General features: G+C 39.4%; 1 protein-coding gene across 1 annotated transcript in view; it reads left to right on the top strand.

The window, feature by feature from the left end:
* Positions 1-22,579, top strand: part of LOC127623889 (sodium/potassium-transporting ATPase subunit beta-1-interacting protein 2) — a 210,517-nt gene that overhangs the window by 49,342 nt on the left and 138,596 nt on the right. Inside the window, exon 2 of the mRNA XM_052098477.1 lies at positions 20,265-20,402. Within this exon, the coding sequence (XP_051954437.1) occupies positions 20,265-20,402 (138 nt within the window). The remainder of the gene's footprint in view (positions 1-20,264; positions 20,403-22,579) is intronic.

Here is a 22,579-nt window from a genome sequence, read left to right as displayed (position 1 = left end):
AAACCTCTGGGATGGCATGAGTAAATGATTCGAGAATTTTATTTTCGGGTGAACTAACACTTTTTTAATTATGCTGCCACCTATACCTTGTTTTGATGCCTGTTCACATGTGTTCAATTATTCGCATTGTGCTATCTCTGTAGCACGCAAGTGCACATGCTTCAGATATAGAGGAGCGCAAAGCAGAACACCTGCTCGAGCAAATAAACCTTCCCTCAATATTGCGGCACAGACCACAAAACTTATGCGACCCATTTGAATTCCCATTTTAATACACTTTAAAGCAATGTGGGGAAGTCAAATCTTGGCAGACAGCAGCACCAACATTCTAAGTAGCACTGACGTGGGAAAGAGGAGACAACACTCATGGGAAATTCTTTTGAAATCAATTGCGAATCATGTCAATTGAGATATGAAAGGTCTCTCATTATTTTCAGATCAGTCACTTATGACCTTCTGTATCTGTTAACAGACCTATGGAGGGAGCAAGGCTGCTCACTAGGTTTTGGAACAGACCCATTGTCTTATTTGGTGAATGAAACTGTTCAAGACACATTAGTAGTCCATTCTTTTAATTATTTTTGGCGTGGAAAGGACAAAATTGAGGATTGATTGTCTGCATTAACATTTTATCTGATCAACGACAGGGTCAGATAATTGAATGATGAATCTAGCAATCAGCGACTCTCTCCCATGGACTTGTGGATGATGCAGGCAAACAATTCTCCTTCCAATGGTGTGATATCATTAAATCTCAGGAAGTTTCAATAACAGCATCTGCAGGAACCTCCTTCCTGGTCATAAGGAATGGGCTTTTAACTTTACCAAAGTCAAGACACAATAGCGAGACTTTGCCACAGACCCAGGGCACAATATTATGGTCCCCAAAGCACTTTTGAGGAAATTGCACCCATTTACATGGACTTTTTGTAATTAAAGACGAAAGTCACTTGCTTTTTTCTTGTTTCAGTTAATCTATTGTGCAGGCATGTTTTTTCATTCTCTCTAAGAAAAGGTCAAGACATAATTTGCAAAGGTGGCCCTAAATCCCAGGCATACACGAGGATCAGAGCTGAGCTCTATAATCTGCTCTCCGTTATGATAAAGGACATTCCTCTGGTTTGATATCAGATAGATGTCTCAACCTTGAGATTCATATCCCGAGGTTACCAGAGCTGGCCAGATCCAGCTTCGCTCCTGCTTGGTGTCAGACTCCAGTGCTACGTGTCGCTGAGTGATGATGACAAACTACAGCCGGTGCTAGCCAGACACCACTTCAATCTTTTATGGTGAACTTCAGAGGATGAATTGATGCCAACTCCAACTGTAAGACATCAACTGTAAGATACTTCATAGGCCACTGCCTGAACCTTGGACTTAGGATGGACGCCACCGAGCCTCACTGAAATGACCTGCCGGTTGTACTTTGATGCATCTCATTGATCTCTGCCTGCATCACCTTTGTCTATTGATGGACTAAACACTTAAAATTAAATTGTGACAAGGAGGAGGACGGGGCCGGGCTGTGAGTGCACACGGCCGGGCCCCAATCGGCTAATCAGCCGAGGAGAGGGATAGCACCAAGCCAGATCCAGCAGTTCGGGAGAGAGAGAGCCACACGCAGCTGCTGTGTGTGTGTTTAGGTTTGTGTCTTTTAAATTTTTCATTAAATATTATTTTGATGGTTCAGCTGGTTCCCGCCTCCTCCTTGACGTTTTTAGCCATGATACATTGGTTTCGAAACCAGGGGTGTGCTGTTGTGGAGTCCTTGCTACTGCCGTCTGCCCAAAGGAGCAGCCGCGGCTGTCCACCGGGGGACGGAGGAGTCGCTGCTGGCTGCCTGGATGCGGAGGAATGGCCACCTTCCACGAGGGGAGGAGGGGCTCACTGTAGGCTACCTGGAGCGTTGTAACCTTTGCCAGGGGCGTAGGGGCTCACTACCGGCTGCCAGAATGCTGAGGGGCATTCCATCCACCAGGGGTTGGAGGTCTCGCTCAGGTCCGCCCGGGGAGTAGTGGCAGTCATCTGCTAGAGGGTGGAGGAGTGGTCGAGGACCAGGTGACGGAGTGTCTGTAGTCCCCTTTTCTTTGCCCTTGTCTCCCTCCTAGGTCTCGTAAGGTGGGGAAAGCTTGCCTGCAGGCGTGGCCAGAAGGGCAACGCTCCCCTCTCTGAAAGGGGGGTGTACATCATGACAGGGGTTCCCCAAAGGAGGGAGGAGTGTGATGAGGAGGAGGGCCGGGCATCAATCAGGCTAATCGGCTGGGGAGGGGGATAGAGCTGAGCCGGATGCGGCAGTTCGAGCGAGAAAGAGCCACACGCATCTGTGTATTTGTGTTTGTGTCTTTTTGTTTCATTAAATATTGCTTTGAATGTTCAGCCAATTCCCACCTCATCCTTGCCCATTTTAAACCTTGTTACAGGAATACATAGACTATAATTAAATTGCTAACAAAAGACTTCCTCTGCCAACTAACAAAGGGCAATGCATCTATGTGAACTTCTACAGTTAATCCAGGAAGGACTTCAAAGACATTAGTCATTAATCTTACAATTTATAAAAATATTTTTTTTTTAAACACTGGACCATAACACTTTGTGATAAGGAGGAGGGCGTGGTTGGGCGTGGCCAGGATGGGCCGTGAGGACACATGACCGGCCCTCGATCGGGCTAATCAGCTGGAAGGGGCATAAAGATGAGCCGGAGTATTTCCTGCTTTATTTGTGGTCTGTTGTGCATCTTGCGTTTTATGTTAGTTTTATGTTGAGTTTTATCATTAAACTTTACTTTGACTGTTTGGCCGATTCACGCCTCCTCCTTGTCTATCCCTTGCCCCATTACATTGGTGCCGAAACCCAGGAGGGAAGAGAGATACACTGTCTCCTTCCTCCATGGGAGGAAGCCAACATCATATGGAGTTTAGTTTTCCTTGCCACAGTTGTCTTCAGCTTACTCACAGTGTTTCTACATACAATTATTATTTAATTATTTAGTATTTATATACAATTTACAATCATATTTAATCAAACTACACAATGATCACTCAGATATTACAGTTAATTTTTTTCTGTAAAGCTGCTTTGAAATGATGTGTGTTGTGAAAAGCACTATACAAATAAAAATGACTTGACTTGACTAGATAGGTATTTACCTTTTCATCCACCATTTATGTCTCTCTCAGTCAAAGCCAGTCTCTGAGGTTTCTCGTTCATTATCACGAAGGTGCTACCATAACTCACACGAAACATCTACTAGATTAAATTTAAGAAACTGTGGTCTGTTGTGCATCTTGTTCTGAGGATCAAATAATCATTATAATAATACCTATTATTTATATAGTGCCTTTTCACAAGCTCAAGGACATTTTACAGTCCATATACATTTAACAGGACAAAGTACATTAAAATACATTTCATCAGAAGTTACAGTTACAAAGGGGGAAAGAAAAAATCAATCAGTAATAGATAGTTAATACACTGAGAAAAGTTAGAGATTTTATGATAGAAATAGAGATGTCACAGAGGTTCTGAGGTAGAGAGTTCCACAGTTCCAAAGTAACACATTTCACTGTGGTGTCTGTTTTCTGTGTAAAATGCCAAAATGCTCCATCTCTACTGTATGGAATAGGCCAACTTGATCAACACATGCTCCTCCCCAGAGGGTGCATGCCATCAGAGGGCATGTGGGCTTGTGGCAGCTTGACCTTGAACACTCTGGTTGATGAAAATGTCTGATTATACAGGGAGAGTTACATAAGTATTGCAGTGTGATGAATATTTACATATTTTGCCTCACGCAACTTCTTGACCCAAATGATGCACTGTGGAAGAATTCACAATAACTGCTCACATAGTTGTTGAATCATTTATCAGAACAGTTTTATGCAGGTTTAGTTGTTGTCTGTGATATCAGTTAGCAACAGTGCTGCCTGGAATATTATCCTACTAATTAGCCTGTGTACTGTATATTGTCACCTTTGGAAAATAAACAGGATAAGATCACCTGCTCTTTGTTAGATTATAAAAACACAGCTGGACAATGGGAATAGTATGGATTAAATCGTTTATCAACTACTGTCTCTTTGAAAGATGCTTAAAGCCCTCTTGCTTAAATGGATGTTTATATATCTTAAATATATATATATAAGTTTATATACTACAAACTAAAGCAGGCCTATTCAACTGGTGGCCCACGGGCCAATTCTGGCCAGTTAAAAATGTTCAGTGGCCCGCATGAGGTTGTCGTCTTTGGGGCTGTTCACATTGAACACGCTTTTGCATCAGTTTTTGAAAATGTTCTGTTGTTTTCCTATGTAAACTTGCTCTAGACAGACATCTTTGTCCTTTGCGCCACATCTTGCTGTTTTTAAAGTGTCCCATGCAGTAATGCTCATTTTTAGATGCTTTTAGTGGTGCAACAAATCATTATCCATTATTTTGATGAAATTGGAAGATTAAAGAACAAAAATTATTAATGGGTGACAATTTGCGAGAGCTTGGAAGAACACAAAAGTGTAACGGGAACAGAGGAGGCATGCGGTAATCTGCCAGAGGAACTGTGGCTGGCTGCCGAGAAGGGGAGGAGCGGTTCCATCCGCCAGGAGCCGGAGGACTCACTGCCATCCGCCCATAAAGATTACGAGCTGGCATCAGCCAGAAGGCAGAGGAGCGGCTGAGGACCGGGCGATGGTGTGTCTGGGAGCCGGCGAGCAAGTTCTTCTCTCTCTCCTCTCTCTCTCTCTCTGTGTGTCTTCACTCACCCTTTGCATCTCCCCACGCCTCCCCTCATTTCTCCCCCAGATTCGCTGGAGACGGGGTGGACCACTGACTGACAGAATGGCCGGAAGGGCAGCATCTCCCCTCAAGAGATGGGGGGGGTTATTCAGACCGGTGACGCCCTGGCCTGAATCGGGTGGGGGAGGAGTGTGATGAGGAGGAGTGTGTGGCTGGCCCATGATGGAGCAAGGCTGGTGCTGAATCAGCTGATCAGCGGGAGAGCGAGATAATGGGCAACTGGAGGTGCCGGTTCGAGAGGGAGAGAGATGCACGTGGTTGCGCTGAATGTTTGTTTATGTTGGTTTTAAGTTGAGTTTGACATAAAAAATTTATGTTTACTGTTCAGCCGGTTCCCGCCTGCTCTTTGTCCATCCTTATAGTATTACATTCAGATTTCTTTTTACTGGAAATCCATTGATTTGTTTTTATGCTTATTTTAAATTTAAATTGTGGTCCATCTTGCCTTGTGAAAAATATGTCATCTATGAAAAGTTTTTTGTTTCAGTATACTTTACTAATGCACTAAAGGGTTGCGCAGTTTACCGGTACTAACAAAGTATAGCAATACCAAAAAATTGTAATGGTATGATATAATTTTCAAACTTTCCCTCTCCTTGTTTGTGGTCCCCACATGCTTTAAAATGTCCACCATTGTGCCTGTACCAAAGCAATCCAAAATTACTTGCTTAAATGACTGGCGTCCTGTTGCTCTGACCCCCATCATCAGCAAATGCTTTGAGAGGCTAATCAGAGACCTCAGCATTCAACACCATAGTGCCCTCCAAGCTTGATGAGAAAGCTCTGGGCTTAACCAGCACACTGTGCAGCTTGATACTGGACTTCCTGTCAAGCAGACGCCAGGTGGTTAGAATGACCCTCTACATTGGAGACCCGCAGGGCTGTGTTCTTAGCCCACTCCTTTATTACCTGTACACACATGAATATGTGGCAACACATAGCTGCAATGCCATCATTAAGTTTGCTGATGATACAACGGTGGTAGTTCTGATTACTGAAAATGGTGAAACAGCCTACAGAAAGGAGGTACACACTCTGACACGCTGGTGTCAGGAGCACAACCTCTCCCTCAACGTCTATAATACCAAGGAGCTTGTGGTGGACTTCAGGTGAAAAGACACAACAACAGCCCTATCACCATCAATGGAGCACCGGTGGAGAGAGTCAGCAGCTTCAAGTTCCTCTGTGTCCACATCACTGAGGAACTCACATGGCCTATCCACACTGAGGCTGTGTGAAGAAGGCTCACCCGTGCCTCTTCTTCCTGAGACGGCTGAGGAAGTTTGGAATGAACCACCACATCCTCACACGTTTCTACAACAGCACTTTAGAGAACATCCTGACTAGCTGCATCACCGCCTGGTATGGTAACAGCACCACCCTCAACCGCAAATCCCTGAAAAGCATGGTGCAAACTTCCAGACACATCATCGGAGGTGAGCTTCCCTCCCTCCAGGACATCTATACCCAGCAGTGTGTGAAAAAAGCTTGGAGGATCATCAGAGACTCCAGCCACCCGAGCCATGTGCTGCTCTCACTGCTACCATCAGGCAGGCGGTATCGCAGCATCAGGACGCACACCAGCTGACTTCCTGACAGCTTCTTCCCCCAAGCACTCAGAATTTTATTTTTAATCGATCACGATACATATATCAGCACCGCACTTTATTAGCCTCAGACTGGACTTTATTATATATAAATATTATACAGTCACATGCGCTGCACACTACAGAATGAACAAGAGGGGCTCTCTGTCATCTGATTCACACACACACACACACACACACACACACACAACACTCACACAAACGCAACACACACTACTAGTGCTTAATTTTCATGCAGTGTTTAGAGTATAAATGGCTGTTAACACTTAAATGAACTCCTCAGGTGCAGGTCAGAGATTTGAGCTTGAGAGTCGTGACAGGATGATCCCAGCATTAATGGGAAGCTTGATATAACTGGGAAGCTTCAAAAACAGGAAGAAATCAACTAATATAACTACTGTATAAAAATGTTATATTCAAAACATAGCAATAATACTCATAATAAAAATTATATCAGATTAAATGTTTGTTTTATTATTATTGTTATCTGTTAGCAAAATCACAAATTCAAGTGTTTTTTCAGCATGGTGCGATTCAAACATAGCAGCCTTGTTTTGTTTTTTTTCATTACGGTTTTCATTAATACTCTGAAGCTAGCTCTTATTTATCTAGCTAGCTTATTTTATTGAAGCTGTATGTATCAATTTGATTAAACACCATTTGATCATAACATTTAATTAAAACATTTAACATGGAATCCAGAAAAATTCAAACAGAAAATGCATAATTTTTATCTTTGAGACTTTCTGCATTTCTTTTTATCAAGTCATTTTCTGTGTAATTTCATAAAAATTGGAGGCTTTAATTGGTTGATTATTGTAGCGATTTAGTATCAATACCAAAGTATCAGGGCTGGTATCGTACCGAAGACAAAATTTTGGTATCAGTATTTGATTAGCTCTAAAAACACACCCAGCAAGCAGTGAAAATCTATTTAATTATTATTGACCTTGTGTCTAATTTCAAATAAATGGTTTATTTGTAAATAAACAAACTCTCTAAAGAATGTGTTGGATGAGTCTGCCAACACTGCTGAGGTTTGTGTTGTTATTAGCTTTATATTTTATCTCCCCACCTACTCTGCTGCAGTTAATCGGCAAACGCATATTTGCACACAATGCTAAGAAACACTGCTTTATTTCACATAAGCAGAGTGTAAATTCTTTCATTAGCTATGTGCTTGGAAAACTAATGCCTCAGATGAAGGCAAAAGCACAGACTTTCTGTCTGTCTTGTATTTGTATAAATGTTTTGAATTGGCCCCTGAGCTAGGACTCACATATTCAAAATCAATAGTTTATTATCAGGTACACCTATCAACAGGTTTTAATTCAATTATATACTGTTAAAAATTGTAATAAAACTGACAAAAGTGTTAATTTTAAGAAAATCTATAGCATCATTTGTTTCCAAATGCAACTTGGCTTCATGATGTGTGATGCAATGAGATTCAAACATTTTCAAGTGTGGCTAAAGTGCCTAAATACTTTTTGGGCCACTATGTTTTCTTTTACCAGGAAAAATGATTTAGGGAAAGAAAGAATAGAACACAGCCATAGAGTTTGAAAGAGGCATGAAGTGTATCAGTTTTAAATATAACTTTTGTGATGGACGTTTGGAAATGCCAGGGTGTGAAACTCAACAGGACCTAGTGTTTGCTATACTGTGACTTCATGGTCTCTAAAGCCCTGCAAAACAGGTTTCTGTGACCTGCATTATTCCGCTTTAAATTCTCTGAGCGGATTTTTAGCTCTTTGTAGCAGCAGGCAGCAAAGCATTTGACTTCTAAGAAACTGGCATGTGGAATGTGGAAATGTGGAAAATGTTGTTAAAAAAGAAAGAAACTGTCTGTCACCAAAACAAGGTAATGCTGTAATTCACAAGTGATATGTCAGATTCACATCAATGAGATGTGGCACTTCCCAAAAATTGTCACTAAGAAATGAAATAAATGAACCATCAAGTAATTATGAAACCTGAAAGATGACAGTTTAGGGTCAGCCAATTAGATGGTTCCTCAACAAATAGCCAGGCCTGAAGAGAATATAGAACTTGGAGAAGTGGATTGTGGTGACTTTTTTTACCTTTTGGCAATGGAAGTCACTGTCACATGCCAAATCATGCATTTGTGTCTTTTATTATCAACTACATTATATTAGGTTTTATTCAAGGTTCTATTTTTTAATAGGGCTGTCAATGAAAAACAAAATATGTGATACACTTCAATGCAAATCATATACTAGTGTTTGCTGAGAAAAGGCACCCAAATAAAAATAATTTATGGATATTACATTACAAGATTGTGGCAAACAAGTAAAGCATTGAATAGACATTAGCTACAAAAAGTGGGTTTAGTAGTAAAGTACTGTTTGATGGAAATACATTGTTTGTTTTACTTCTATATAATTTACCATGAGACAATTACTGGCCTAGAGTTCACAGCAATCCATTTAGCAAATTAGTTTGTCAAAGGTACTACATAGGGGCTGTTTACATAGAATGTGTTTGTCCATTCTGTCTGAATGTTTATACATTTTTGGGTACATTTGGTAAATGTAAACATGCAGATAGATGGATGTCTTTGAATGTTGCATTAAATCTTGCTATTTTTTCAGCATCTTGCACCATAAGCATCATGTTCAACTTAAAGCTGCACTATGTATGATTGTTTTGTTAGAAATGAACAAAATGTAATTAATGAGCAAGTACACCTGTATCCATGATTAGGCCAGTACTCCTCAAACCATCAGATTCATCCACGCAAAGAGCAGAGCCAAAGCATGATTCACATATTTACTAAACCAATGTTTCTCCGCAAGTAACTTGCAGTTTTATGCTTCAACCACTAGTGAGCCAAAGGTTACACAGTGTAGTTTTAAATGTAGTTCAACTTTGAATCCTGTGAAAACAGATTTCTGTGCATTCTGTTGTACTTTGTCTAGCTATATTTGAATGCAGTAACACGTCTGAATGGCTCCTTACTCACAATTCTGTTGTGCTTTCTTTCAGTAAGTTTGATTTAGCAAGTCATGTTGCCTGCATCCTGGTATCTACCGCCCACTTTTTTACAATCCAATCAGTTTCCAGATAAAAACAAGTACTGCCCACATTTTTTTTTCATTGAATAACCCTTATTTTTCATGTTCTTGCTTAGAGACCTCAAAGATATATGATATTTGCAATGAATTGCCATGCATCTCTAGAGTTCCGACTGCACCCTGACTAGCTACATATTTATTAGTAAAGCAGTTGTGGCAGCTTTCACAGTGGGCTTTCTCCTCATGCTGGCAACATCTACCCCACTCAACTGACATTTGAGTTCACTGCTGGGTCTATTCCCAGATCAGTCTTCATCATCTCACAGGCCCTAGGCAACGTTTTTTTCTCCAGCCTCATTTAAATGCAAACTAATATTAAAATAGATTATCATCATTAACACTTAGCTATATCTTGATGAATTTAATTCCGTCGCTCTCCGCCCACCCCTAGAGCCATCCATACTAACCAAATTAATGTTTCCCTCTTGGTTCCTTCAAAAACTCTGGGTGGCATACAAGAGGCTCTTCTTCATTGGCCTATATTATAGAGCCTCTTAAATGTGGGTGTGAGACACATCTTTAATATTTGGCCTAAGTAATTTATGACAAGATGTCAATTACTACTTAGTTGTAAATGATGTAATAGTCAACAGAATTGCATAACTTATTAACCCTACTCCCTAACCCAAACTCCTGCCCTTAACCTAACCAACAGTTGAGTAAAGATCATTTAGAGCATAAATATCAACCCCTCCAAATCACTCTCGCAATGTTTTTGGTGAATGCAATAACTTTCTGGTTTCCATGGGACCAGAACCTGTGTTGTTACATCTGCTTGTGCGACATGCTATCAGTAGTACAACAGGCAAACACATTTGCATTGATGCAAAAATGTCTGAGGGGGATGGTGGGGTCAATTTCAGGGTACATGAACATTCAGAATCTGCATGTCGAATTCCCATGTGACCATGTTGCTCTTTTTTCTCACATAATGATTTCAAATCATATCAATATGTAGCCTACATTTATTTACTTACTTGGTAAGTAGATGTAAAATAATTGGGATTGGCGACAGTACCCATTGATAATCACTTATTGTAGTGTGTTGAAAACAGTAAGCTAAAGGTTTGGATGGTATACTATTTCCAGTGGATTTTCAAAGTATCCATTTTGGATTATTTATTTATTTATTTATTTTTGGCTAATATTAAACTCTTCTCTTTCAATTTTTTCAACTTGAGCAGTCAACATTCCCAACTAAAACATATGACCAATATCGATTTGCTTTTGCCATTATACATTATACGTCATATAACTATGACGCTGCCAACTTGGAAAGCCACAATGGTGCGGTGGCCAATTCAATGCATTATGTCTTTATACTGGAATACTGTGTAATTATATAAGGATGTACTTTTCAAGTGAAGTAGAGAAGTTTATACAGCCTGCAGAACAGATAGCAGATAAAAAATAAAATTTAGCCCTCTGACAATTTCTTGTATTTTGTCTTCAAAGTGAAATCTTCAATATAATTTAATATTACATTTCTACTGTTACCACAATCCATTTTATCTTGCCTCTGTGTCTGGGGGTGTAAAACACAATTACTTTGGCAGAGTGAATTTCTATTGGTGCCTTTTAGCCTTTTGTGTGGATCATGGTTAAAGAGCACTAGGCCAAGAATATGAAATAGCCCATTTTACTCTGATGATAACGAACAGCATTTTTCAAGCTGAATACATTCTGACAGCAGCTATGGAATCCCTTCCATACTTAAACACATTATTGTCTCTATTACATGGTATGGCTGACATTGGAAGTCATCTGCATAGTCTAATACAAATAACACATTCACTCTTCACAACATGCGTCTTTCAGCATGGAATGCCGATTTTTTTTTCAGAATTGAAAGCGTTCGGTGGTAATGATCTCATGCACCATGAGATTGTTCAGACAGCTGTATATATGGAAATAACCTCATGCATTTTCAGTTAACCTCTTGGATGTTTATAAATATTGGCATTCATTAAATTGGTTTAAAGGCGTTCAGGGTTGAGTTTATGTTTATTTCTCCTGAGATGGGTTATGAACACATTTGACAGTCCACAAAATAGTGTGTTTTCTTAGTATGAGTAAAGATATTTGAGAGATTCATCTCACATTTTCTTGAACATTTCTAAAGACTGATTTGACCATGACCAAGAATGCTGGCGCATATTCATATACTGCTGTTGATTGAAGCTTAAAGGGTTAGTTCACCCAAAAATGAAAATTCTCTCATCATTTACTCACCTTTATACCATCTAAAATGTGTCTTTCATTCTTCTACAGAATACAAATGAAGATTTTTAGAAGAATATCTCTGTGGTGGCCAGGCCATTAAAGCTCCAAAAATCAGATATCATAATCTATCAAACTCCAGTGGTTAAAAAAAAAAATTTCTGAAGTGATCCAATGTCAGAAAATGTCAGAGGCAGGACCGAAATGCAGAGCTGAAAATAAAAGGGAATTTATTTAATAACAACAAGTTCAAAAACAGAAACCAAAACTCCCATAAGGGGGAAAAAAAAAACAATAAACTACCCCGAAGGGGAAAAAAGGTAATCAAGGCTGGGGCAGAGGGAAACTGGACCAACCTGACCAAAACAGGAACCAGGTGGGGGAAACAGGACTGACAGGGAAGACTGAAAACTAGACGAACTGGCACTGGACAGAAAACACGAGGAGACTAAAATAGCGAGAGAAATATAATGGGTTAACAGGGGATAGGTGTGCAAATGAACTAATAATAAGCCAATAAGGAGGCATGATATGACGTAAGACAGAGAGACACGCGGCGATACAGAAACAAAACAAAGCCACATGCTTTCACAAGACAACAAAACACCTGAATGGCATGAGCTCACATCACCAAGACAATAAGGCAATATACGGCCATGCCAACTGACAAACAAGACAAGAGAATGCATAGCAATGGCAAACAAAGCGATGCCTCACATTCTCACACTAAACGAAACCTGAGTGTATATCATGTGGCGTTTGCCTCCATTGGGGTTGATGGTATTGGCAAGGACTCTACTACGGAGTAGTACCGGTGTAAAGGGATTAATGGAAAGTAGTAGGCGAGAACCGGCTTGACAATATAAATAATATTTTAATAAGCAACTTAAACAAAAAGACAAACACACAAAGGTGTCGGACAGCTGTCCGTAAATCTCTCTCTCTCTCACTCACTGCAGCTTCCAGTCAGCCTTTATCCCTCTCTGAGGCTTGATTAGCCTGACTAGGGGCCGGGTGTGCGGAATCACGACCGTGCCCTGCCTTCCGCCCTGTCACGGGAGCTTTTATGTAGCTACATTATATGTAATGTATGTTGTGACTTTAATATTCCGGTGTATCTCTCTCTCTCTCTCTCTCTCTCTCTCTCTCTCTCTCTCTCTGTTTTTAGTGGAATGGCTGGAAAGCAGTGAGTGAATGTGATATACCATATAGTGCTCAGCCCTAGTTTATAACTATGTACAGTTTACACTCACTCTTGAAATATCTCCACACCTAAAAACAAATATTTACTGTGTTTTATGCTCCAAGTTAAAGTGTCATTGTTTAATTAAACATGCAATTCTGCAGTCTCTTGTTTATATTTGCAGTTTCATCTCTCAAAAGCTCTATTTAATGCACTGACAGTAGTAGCAGATGGAATTGGATTACCGATGGACAATGGAGGCAGGCCAAGGTGCGTCTTCCCTCTGCCATGCTGCATGGGAGCCTTCTTCATTAGCCTGTACTCATTCTGTAGTTAATGCTCTGTGGCTCCAAGGCTGGGAACAGTACAACTCGGCCAGCCTCATTTGAATGCAACGTGAAACTCACTATTCAACCTGCCTTTACTGATTGATTGGCTTTTGTCTCTCTGATTAAAGGCTGCTCATGTCCCTTCGTAACTAAAGAAATATAAAAAGTAACAGGGAGAGAGGCTGAGAGTCTGAGAGAGAAAGCAAAAGAGAAATGAGATTGGGCTTTGTCACAGGGAGAATAAACTTTAATCTCAATCAGGGACTGAAAACCAGAGCGTGAGCTGTAGCGGGTAATCACTAATGGGATGTGTGTATCGCTTCCACATTGTCTAGTAATAATCATAAGAAAACATTATGTGCTTGTGAGAAAAGGAACATATCAATACATGAATTGTTTACACTGACCTTTAGATTCAATGTACATTTTAGAATTGGTTTAGTGATGCTTTTAGCTTTACAACCCCACTCCTCATTTTCAATTTACCACAGTTAAAGGAATATTCCAGGTTCAATTCAAGTTAAGCTCAATTGATAGCATTTGAGTAGTGGTGGAAAGAGTACTGTTTTTTTCACTTAAGTAAAAGTATTGCTACTGAAGTAATAATTCTCTTGAATTATTTCTCGGGTTACTTAACTGTAACCCCTGTTCCCTGACTAAAGCGGAACGAGATGCTGCGCTTCATTGCCGCACTGGGATGCCCCAGGACTGCTCTTCAGACAAAATACCTGATGATGCACCTGTGACGCATCTATTTATAGCCTTGGTACAGGTGCATCCAATGATGTCACCAGCAGAGGCTATAAATTCTGGTAAATGTAATTAACGTGTTGCACACATATTCAAAGCTGGTCACACCTAAAGTTGTTCCCAAAGCGCTAAGTCAGCGCAGCATCTCGTTCCGCTTATATCAGGGAACAGGTGTTACAGTTAAGTAACCCGAGACGTTTTAAGTAGTATTTATAAAATAATTTCTTTACCTGTGATGGCAAACATATACTGTGTCACTGTAGGAAATGAGTGACTTTGCGGCAGAGTACATTTACAACTGCCAGCATTCCTGGTGTGTACGTGTTAGTGAATGTGTGTGTGTGTGTCCAAATATTTGCTCTTGAGAGGAAAGCCGTGATGCTCTGTATTGTTGCTGCTGTGATTCATGAAGCGTTCCATTCAACTCGGAGAGTCTGAATTTCCACCTTTCAACTGAGGAAAGTGCAATGGAATGACACATTATATCAGATATTTAACTTGGAAACTCGAGCAGAAATCTTTCGTCGAGATGCAGGTGTGCGTTACGTCATTCTGGGCTGGGAAGTTTAGTCAGTGACAATCATTCACTTATATTAAATAATATCTATTAACGAGTCAAAGTTCTTACATTAAATGATAATAAAGTGTGTTTAGCAAACGTTTTGCAGAGACAGGTGTTCAAAACACTGTACATTACACTCTCTTTGTTTTGATTATTGTAACGATAGCATTGCAGTGTAGTATCAGTTTGTTTGCCATGAGAAGACTCTGATAATCAATGTGCCCCTCAAAGTCACAATGTAATCAACCTCAAAATTAAAAATAAGCTCCCTCTTTGACACGTTTGTGTTTAGTTTTCAGGTAATTGTCACTGGATTTCGAATTAAGTGAAAAGTCACATCATGCGTGATCACTATCGATCATCATGACCGATCATTGCTGCCACGTCTGAGTACCCGAGTCCTCGAGTACTCATGCCCATCCCTAGTTACCCGAAGTATTTAAATAAAACAACAGCTCATTCTAGCAAAAGTCTGGAGATGTACTTGCATTTCATTGTGTTTCCTTGCATTGCTTTGGTTCTTTGGCTGTGTAAATAGAAAGTTCTGGTTGTTCCTTCGATGTTTCGGACCTCTGTTAAGATTGTGGATTGGAATGATGAGGCATGGCTTTGAAGTGAGTCCTCCCGCAAAGGGAGACTTGCGACTCCCCATCATGTGTGTGAGTGGTAGCACAGCGAAGAGAATAGCTCCTCAGAACTTTGCGTTACGAGATTTCCTGAACTCTACATTGTGCGGATCCTGGGTAGAGGGGCGCCGGAGCAAAGCCAGCTGAAGAAGGGCTTAGCGCCCTGAGAGAATAGGGCAAGAGCGCGAAGAGAGAGAGTGCATTCGTCCTAGGCAGGGAGGATTTGTACTGTTGAGGTTGGCCGCACTCCAAAGTTGTCTTGAGCCAAGCAGAGGTGTCTTTTCAGATACCATGTGATCATCTACCTGTCCCTCCTTCTGAAGGTGATTAATGAGTTTTTGTCTGTTCTTGGATTAAGATGAAATGTCCTGCTAAAAAGAGTTAGAAGAAATGTCTCATGGTGGTCATTCAGTACATAATTTTAAGAGTTTGTGTGTTACTGAATGAAACAAAGTAGCTTCTTTTGGATTTCTGGCATGGGGGTTTCTTCAGAAGAGTAGTCTTTAAGTCATGTGATGACCATTATGTGTGGGGGTATTTCTGATTTACCACGTGTATGAGGAGAGATCTCAGTGCATCCGCAGAACTCTTTTTGTTCTCCTCGAGATGGTTGGCACTCAACAGAGCAACTTTTAATAGACTATTTTCAGGTCTCTGGCTCATTTGTTTGCCGTCAGTAGAGCAGATTCTTTAATTTATGATGTTGAGAAATTTCTTGTCCCTCCTTTTTTTGGCAAAAAACAAATGGCTTACAGTGAGGTAAAATGGAAGTCAATTGGGCCAATCTGTTAAGGTTACAATACACACTGTTTAAACAAGGCATAAACAAGATTTGTGTTAACATGATTTTAGAGTGACAAAATCACTTACTAATCTTTTCTGTTTAAAGTTATATCCAACTTTACAATTTTGTTGCCACAATGACATAATGGCATAAATTCCCAAGAAATTTAAACAACTTTACTTCTCAAATAATTCACTTATTGCCACTATAAAATAGAACCAACAGCACGATGAATCTAATTACTCATGTGGAGAAAAAAAAAAAAACAATTATATATGTGTCCCTCCAAGCACAGATGCCCCTTAAAGCTGTTTACATTACTGTTTATAAAAGGGGGACCCAGGGGCCACTTCAATGATGATACAGGCCCCTATCTTAAACAAAAACCTGCAGCCTTTCTATAAAATCCTTAAGCCTTTTTTTTTCATCGGACATACAAGTTAGTGCTAAGTTGACAGAACTTCCCTGTTCCTTTGGGAATTATGTTAATAACCCAAGGTGTCCACAATAGCCTGATCAAAGCGACTGTGAATTTGAGTGTTATTTAGACATTTGAGTGTCTACAAACCATCTTTCACCAACCAACATAATTAGCCATATCTGCAAACTAGCAGCACACAGGGCAGGTTGTATTTTGCGCTGACATAAGGGGTCCCTTCAACACAGTGTCACCGTGGTTTATTACTTGATTTCAGAAATGGAATGGAATTTCTGAGTTTGGCTAATCAGTCGTACTGTTTCCCCTTTGCTTTTAGCTAGTCCACAACTATGAGCTAACAACCTATTAAGGAAACAGATGGTAATATATCAATATTTTTATTAATCTGTTTCACTGAACAGTTATTGAGGAATTATGTAGGACAGCCAAAACAATCAAGCAGGATTGATGTTTGACTGGAGAAATCATGTGAAATGATTTGCAATAGCGAACCAATAAACCTAGGATTATAAATTGTCATCTCAGATGTTTCTACTTAAATTTCTTAAGAGAAATACAAATACAGTAAAAGCTATTTTTGACATACAGTAGGAGTACAGAGCTACATGATGTATGTAGATAACATAGCTCAGATCATTTGATCTTTGACATATATTATTAGAAATATTTGAGTTAATACTGATATCTATGATTTGCATTACAGATTTTGCTATCTTCAGTTTGAGATCTCTTCTGACACTCTAGTCAAGTATTTACTTGAGATTAATCATTAGATGACTGTGGTCTTTTTCTCAGGAGAAATATCTGAGAAGCTGAAGACTTCAAATAGAGTAACAAATTAATTTGTTCATAATTTAATATCAATGCTACAATATATAGGAGAAACAATTGATATATTAATAGTGATTTTTCTTTCTTTTGAGCAAGGCAAACAAATTACTGAAAACATTGCCATGGTAAACAATGGATACTTGTGGAAACCCCTCTGAAAATCCCTATGCTGGTCTGCTGGTGTCACCACTGAACTAGCTGGATTATCTTGGTCGATGAATTTTATCAGCAATATTTGGGCATGGCTATGCAGGTCCACCAGCTAGACCAGCACCAAAACAACTCTAACCAGCATAAACCAACCTTGGCCAACATATTCATGTTGGTAAAAGCAGGTATATTCAGCAGTGAAGGAAACCATTTTTATTCTGTTCAGATACAAAACTAATCTAAACTGCAACCTAGAGCTCTGAAGATTCTTGGCTAGATGATTTCTTAATCAGGAGACTCATATGATGTCAGTATAGCTTTCATTATAATGAAAGACAAAAGTGTTTTGGACAGGCATTCTTGACAGATGTACACTAGCAGAAGTTCCAAAGAAACGTACAGACAAAAGAAGACACGTTCCTTGGGGAGATATGGGTGGAGGTTGTCACAAACTGGTCATCGCTGGAAAGAACTGGACAAGTTTCACAGATTAATAAACTCTAGAGCATTGTCGGTGATAGATTGCTCACATAAGCAATGTCTGTGTTGTAGACATTTTAACTGTCATTGTTTTCAAATAGAACTGTGAATATAATAGCCACAAAATTCATTTTATTTTATTTCTTTGCATATTCGCCACATATCCAATTATTTTTCGGAGTGACTATTTGCACTAGGTTTAGATAGAACCTGCCATACAGCATGGCTATCTGCCCTCAAATAGTCTGGTGAAAACCAAGAAACTTTCCCCCAAGTGTCGCTGCAATGGCAATATTTTAGTAATCCTGCTTTTTTTGTGGAAGGCATAGTTTTAATGCAATTAACCATGGTGTTACAAGAGTAATATGGTGTTAATATAGTAACCATATTTTAATTTTGTGGTTACTTTACAAAATACCATGGTGATGCTATTGGTAACTGTAGTAAAACCATGTTTACTTTTTGTAACGGAAGGTTAAGGGTAGGGGTAAACATGATAAACATGCTGTAATGATGCCCCTATACTGTACATTCAAATTTAATTAAAAATGCAAATAAGATCTGCCACTCTTTGTACAAGGATGCAAATAGCATCTAACACTATTTCCACTTAGGTTCAAAGAAGATGTTTTTTGTTTCTATTTACACTTAAGCTGTCCCAAACGACACTATATACACACTTAAGAAATATACTATGCACTCAGCCAAAGTGTATGAATTTTCAAAGTGTAATATCGTCCAAATTGAACACAATGTTTTTTAGCACACGGAAGCATTCTCCATTTAACAGCTGACTGAAGTGACGTTTCAAGCGCAAGTGATGTGTTGCTGCTAGCTTTAGCAAGTTAGCCAACCTCAGTCAACTGTTGCATCTTCAACAATGGACATATTCTCACAGTTTGGGGTGATGGTAAAGCATTCAACTCACATTTGTAAGGTGCCGAATCCACTGAAGATTTGCTAGCTGCTACATTCTTCAGTATTTACAACTGGTTTGTCAGACTAGCAGTGCAGCCAGGTAACTCCGCCCCTTCCGCTATGTACGGCAAGCCGTGTGCGCAGAGTGAATGAAGTGTCCAACATTCCACACACCATTTTGACGGTTGAAAAATGCATCATCCGTATAGTTAAAGTACACTTCTTTTTACTGCATTTTCAGTGTTAACATACTACTCAAACTACTTATGCAACAAAATGGTGTAGAATAGTGCATTAGTGAGTGGTTTGGGACACAACTTTAGTGTAAATGATATCCATTGCTATTTACATTTAGTATTTGCCTTTAGTCTTACTATTTGTTCTTGTCAGAACAGCATAAAATGGATGAAATCTAATGTCGACAGATCCAGCATCCATATGTAAATTAAAACACAATTAAAATATGTGTTTTTAATTAGATCACTTTTCCAGTCAATTTTGTCATCATTCAGAATGCTGCGTTTATGTAAAGTCATGCAAACTGAACAATATTGTCTTCATCTGCATACGAATATGGAAAATTATCAGATTATCACTTGCATAATAGTGCAGACAGTCAAAAGATCTAATTTAAAAAAAGCTAATCGATTTGTGTGAACAAAGCCAAAGTCATTCATACTGCAGATATTTATACTGCTATTCAACTCTCTGAAGAATCTATTGATGTTCACTTGAGTAGATGTTTGTTAAATGAAGCTGTTGAGGTCACAATGACATTCATGTACTTAGTGGCTGTTTTCAACCATCTTTGAGACATTTCACTCTGTGATACAGCTTTGAGACAACCCTCCTTCATAGCTGTATCACAGGCAAAGCGAATGATCCAATAGCGTATTATATAAATCTTTTTTTGTTTAATTTCCAGAAAATACCTTGAGGTCTCAGGTTGTTAAATGCTGCTTCTTGTGTGGCATGTGATGAATGCAGCTGGAGACACGTTTAGCATTAGTTTTATGAGGCTGGCTGCTTGTAGCTCCTTTGGGGATAAAGCCATGACCTCTTACTGCTCTGCTTTGGAAGTGCCGTGGCTTGTGGTATTGGCATCAGTGTCATGTCCAATCAGTGGCTGAGAGTGGACCACGCAGAGCTGCAAGGCTGGACTTGCCAGCTTTAATTTCCAAGTCATCTCTGGTTTTGTGGGTGGGTGGGGGTTTGACTCCAGACGCCTCGGTCCTAATTAATCGCCTGTATGACAGGGGTATTCCTTTGGCTGTCAACAGTAGATGCGCGTGACTCTACATGTGGTCTTCAGACCGCTGTGTAATCCTGCATTGCAGCGTACATCAGAAGTGACCCCCTCAAGCTGGTATATAAAAAAATTAAAAGCAAATGTGTCAATGGCTTTGTGCAAATAAATTCTCATATGTCAATGTATTGTTTGTATTTTTCCATTTGGTTTGTAAATCAGTTGCAAATCTTCTATGTTTTCTCTCTAGATCAGCATCTTGGAAAGACAGATATTTGATTTCCTTGGATATCAGTGGGCTCCAATCCTTACAAACTTCATCCATATTATCACAGTGATTCTAGGCCTCTTTGGGACAGTACAGTTCAGACCGCGATATGTCACCGGGGTGAGTTTCCACATATTTTCATGTTCCATATTCAATAGGTGCTATATTTTGTTTCCCACTGATGGTTGTGCTGTCATTTTGTAGTGTTTAACAAAAAAAATCTCTTCTGCATTACTTTTTCTCCTAACCCTTTTGACCATGATAAGTAACAACACATTTTGACTAGTGGTGTTTCTTATCTTTTGTAAATGGCTTAGTTCTGAATGTTTTTGAAATTTGTCACTCAACAAGTTGGTGTTTTTAAAGTGAATGACACGGAGCGGCATTGAACATGTTCATAAACTGGCATATGCTGATTTCCAACGTCATAATAATACAACCTACAGAAAGGGGTAAGTGAACAAATTAGAATGAATCTTATGATGAAAGGATTTAAAAGATTTCAGTCACTGGGACAAACCAAAATTCAGAACACTAATTTTAAAAGTTGATAAAGGCTCATCCAAACTAATACATTTTTGTATAAACTCAATATTCAGTTGCCTAACGTCATCGTTTTCCAAAGTATGCAGTACGGTGCTTTGCTTAAACACAAAAATAAACAAAGCAAATAAAAGCTGAAAGCACAACAGAAATTAACCCCATCACAACAACAAAAAAAGCTGCAACACAACTGAAAAGTCACAAAACAATGGAAATGTAAGCTTAGTTCTAGCAGGAACATCTCAGGATTCATTCATCAGGGATCACATCCAATCTCACTCCGGTCAAGCCAGCCGTGGTTCAGAATTTCACTGTCAAGCCAGCCACGATTAAAATCTAGGTGTGCGCCTATTGCGATTTAACAAAATGAGAAAAAAATAAAGGCCTATTTCTTGCAAGAGACCTTCCATACTGTCTGAAACCCCAATATGAAGCATATTTTATGGTGTCATTTTGGGGTAAAATGTGTCCCAAGTCACCAAGATGAGTAGCTATTGTGATTTTCTGAAACATGAAGAAAAGTGAATTTAAATAAGTAGAAAAAAATGAAGGCCCATTTCTTGCATCGGACCTCCCACACTGTCTGAACCATCAATATGAAGCATATTTACTTTGTCACTTTAGAGTGATATGCATCCTGTTACAAGAAGGGAGGCCACAGGAGAAGGATCGCAGCTAAAATGTGTTTAATAAAATAAACAAAGCACAGATTAATGGGGTTAACACAGGAGCAAAATAAACATCCACGATGCAGAAAAACACAAGAACAGAGGAAAACATGATCAATGGGACTAGGTTAAAAACAGGAGATCAAAACACATACAACAACTGACAAAAAGTGAGCAAACAACAGGGCTTTATATACACAAAGACTAATGATGTGAATGAGACACAGGTGAGAAACAATCAAGGGCAGCTGGCAGTGATGAGGGCTGGGAATTATGGGAAATGTAGTTCGGGGGGGGGACAGATGACAGAGGCAAAACATGGCAGAAAATACTGAATCGTAACACATTCAAAAATCAGTAATACACGCAAATATGTTGGGATTTTTCCTGAACTCAGAGACTTATAGAAAGCTAAATAAAAAACAATTGCAGGAAAAAAAAATTGTTTTGCCAAGGACATCCCACACTGTCTGAATCATCAATTGGAAGCATATTTACTGACATTTTGGAGTAAAATGCATCCAAAGCCACCAAAATACACAAACACATTGTGATATTTCCTGAACTCAGAGACCTATTGAAAAATGAATTCAAAAAAGTTTCTTGCAAAGGACCTCCCACACTGCTTAAACCCTCAATATGAAGCACATTTACTGTGGCAAATTGGAGAAAAATGCATCCAAGGTCATTACAAGGCTCGAAGACATCATTATTTTCTCAAATTTAGAAACCTGTAGAAAGGTGAATTCTAATGAGAAAAAAAATGAAGGCCCATTCCTCGTAAATGATCACTGACACTCTCTGAACCCTCAATAAGAAGCATATGTACTGTGTCATTTTGGAGTAAAATGCATCCAAAGTCAGTAATACATGCAAATACCTTGTGATTTTTCCTGAACTTAGAGACCTATTGAAAGGTGAATTCAAATAAGTAGAAGAAATTAAGCCCTATTTCTTGCAAGGAACCTCCGACGCTGTCTGAATCCTCAATATGAAGCACATTTACTGTCATTTTAGAGTAAAATGTGTCCAAAATCAATACAAGGCTCATAGAAATCTATTTTTCTCAAATTCAGAGACCTATAG

This window comes from Xyrauchen texanus, chromosome 30 (genome assembly GCF_025860055.1).
Source record: "Xyrauchen texanus isolate HMW12.3.18 chromosome 30, RBS_HiC_50CHRs, whole genome shotgun sequence".
In the NCBI taxonomy this organism is placed as follows: Eukaryota; Metazoa; Chordata; class Actinopteri; order Cypriniformes; family Catostomidae; genus Xyrauchen; species Xyrauchen texanus.
The sequence above is the reverse complement of the archived record's forward strand: the minus strand, read 5'-3'. Positions and strand labels throughout refer to the sequence as shown.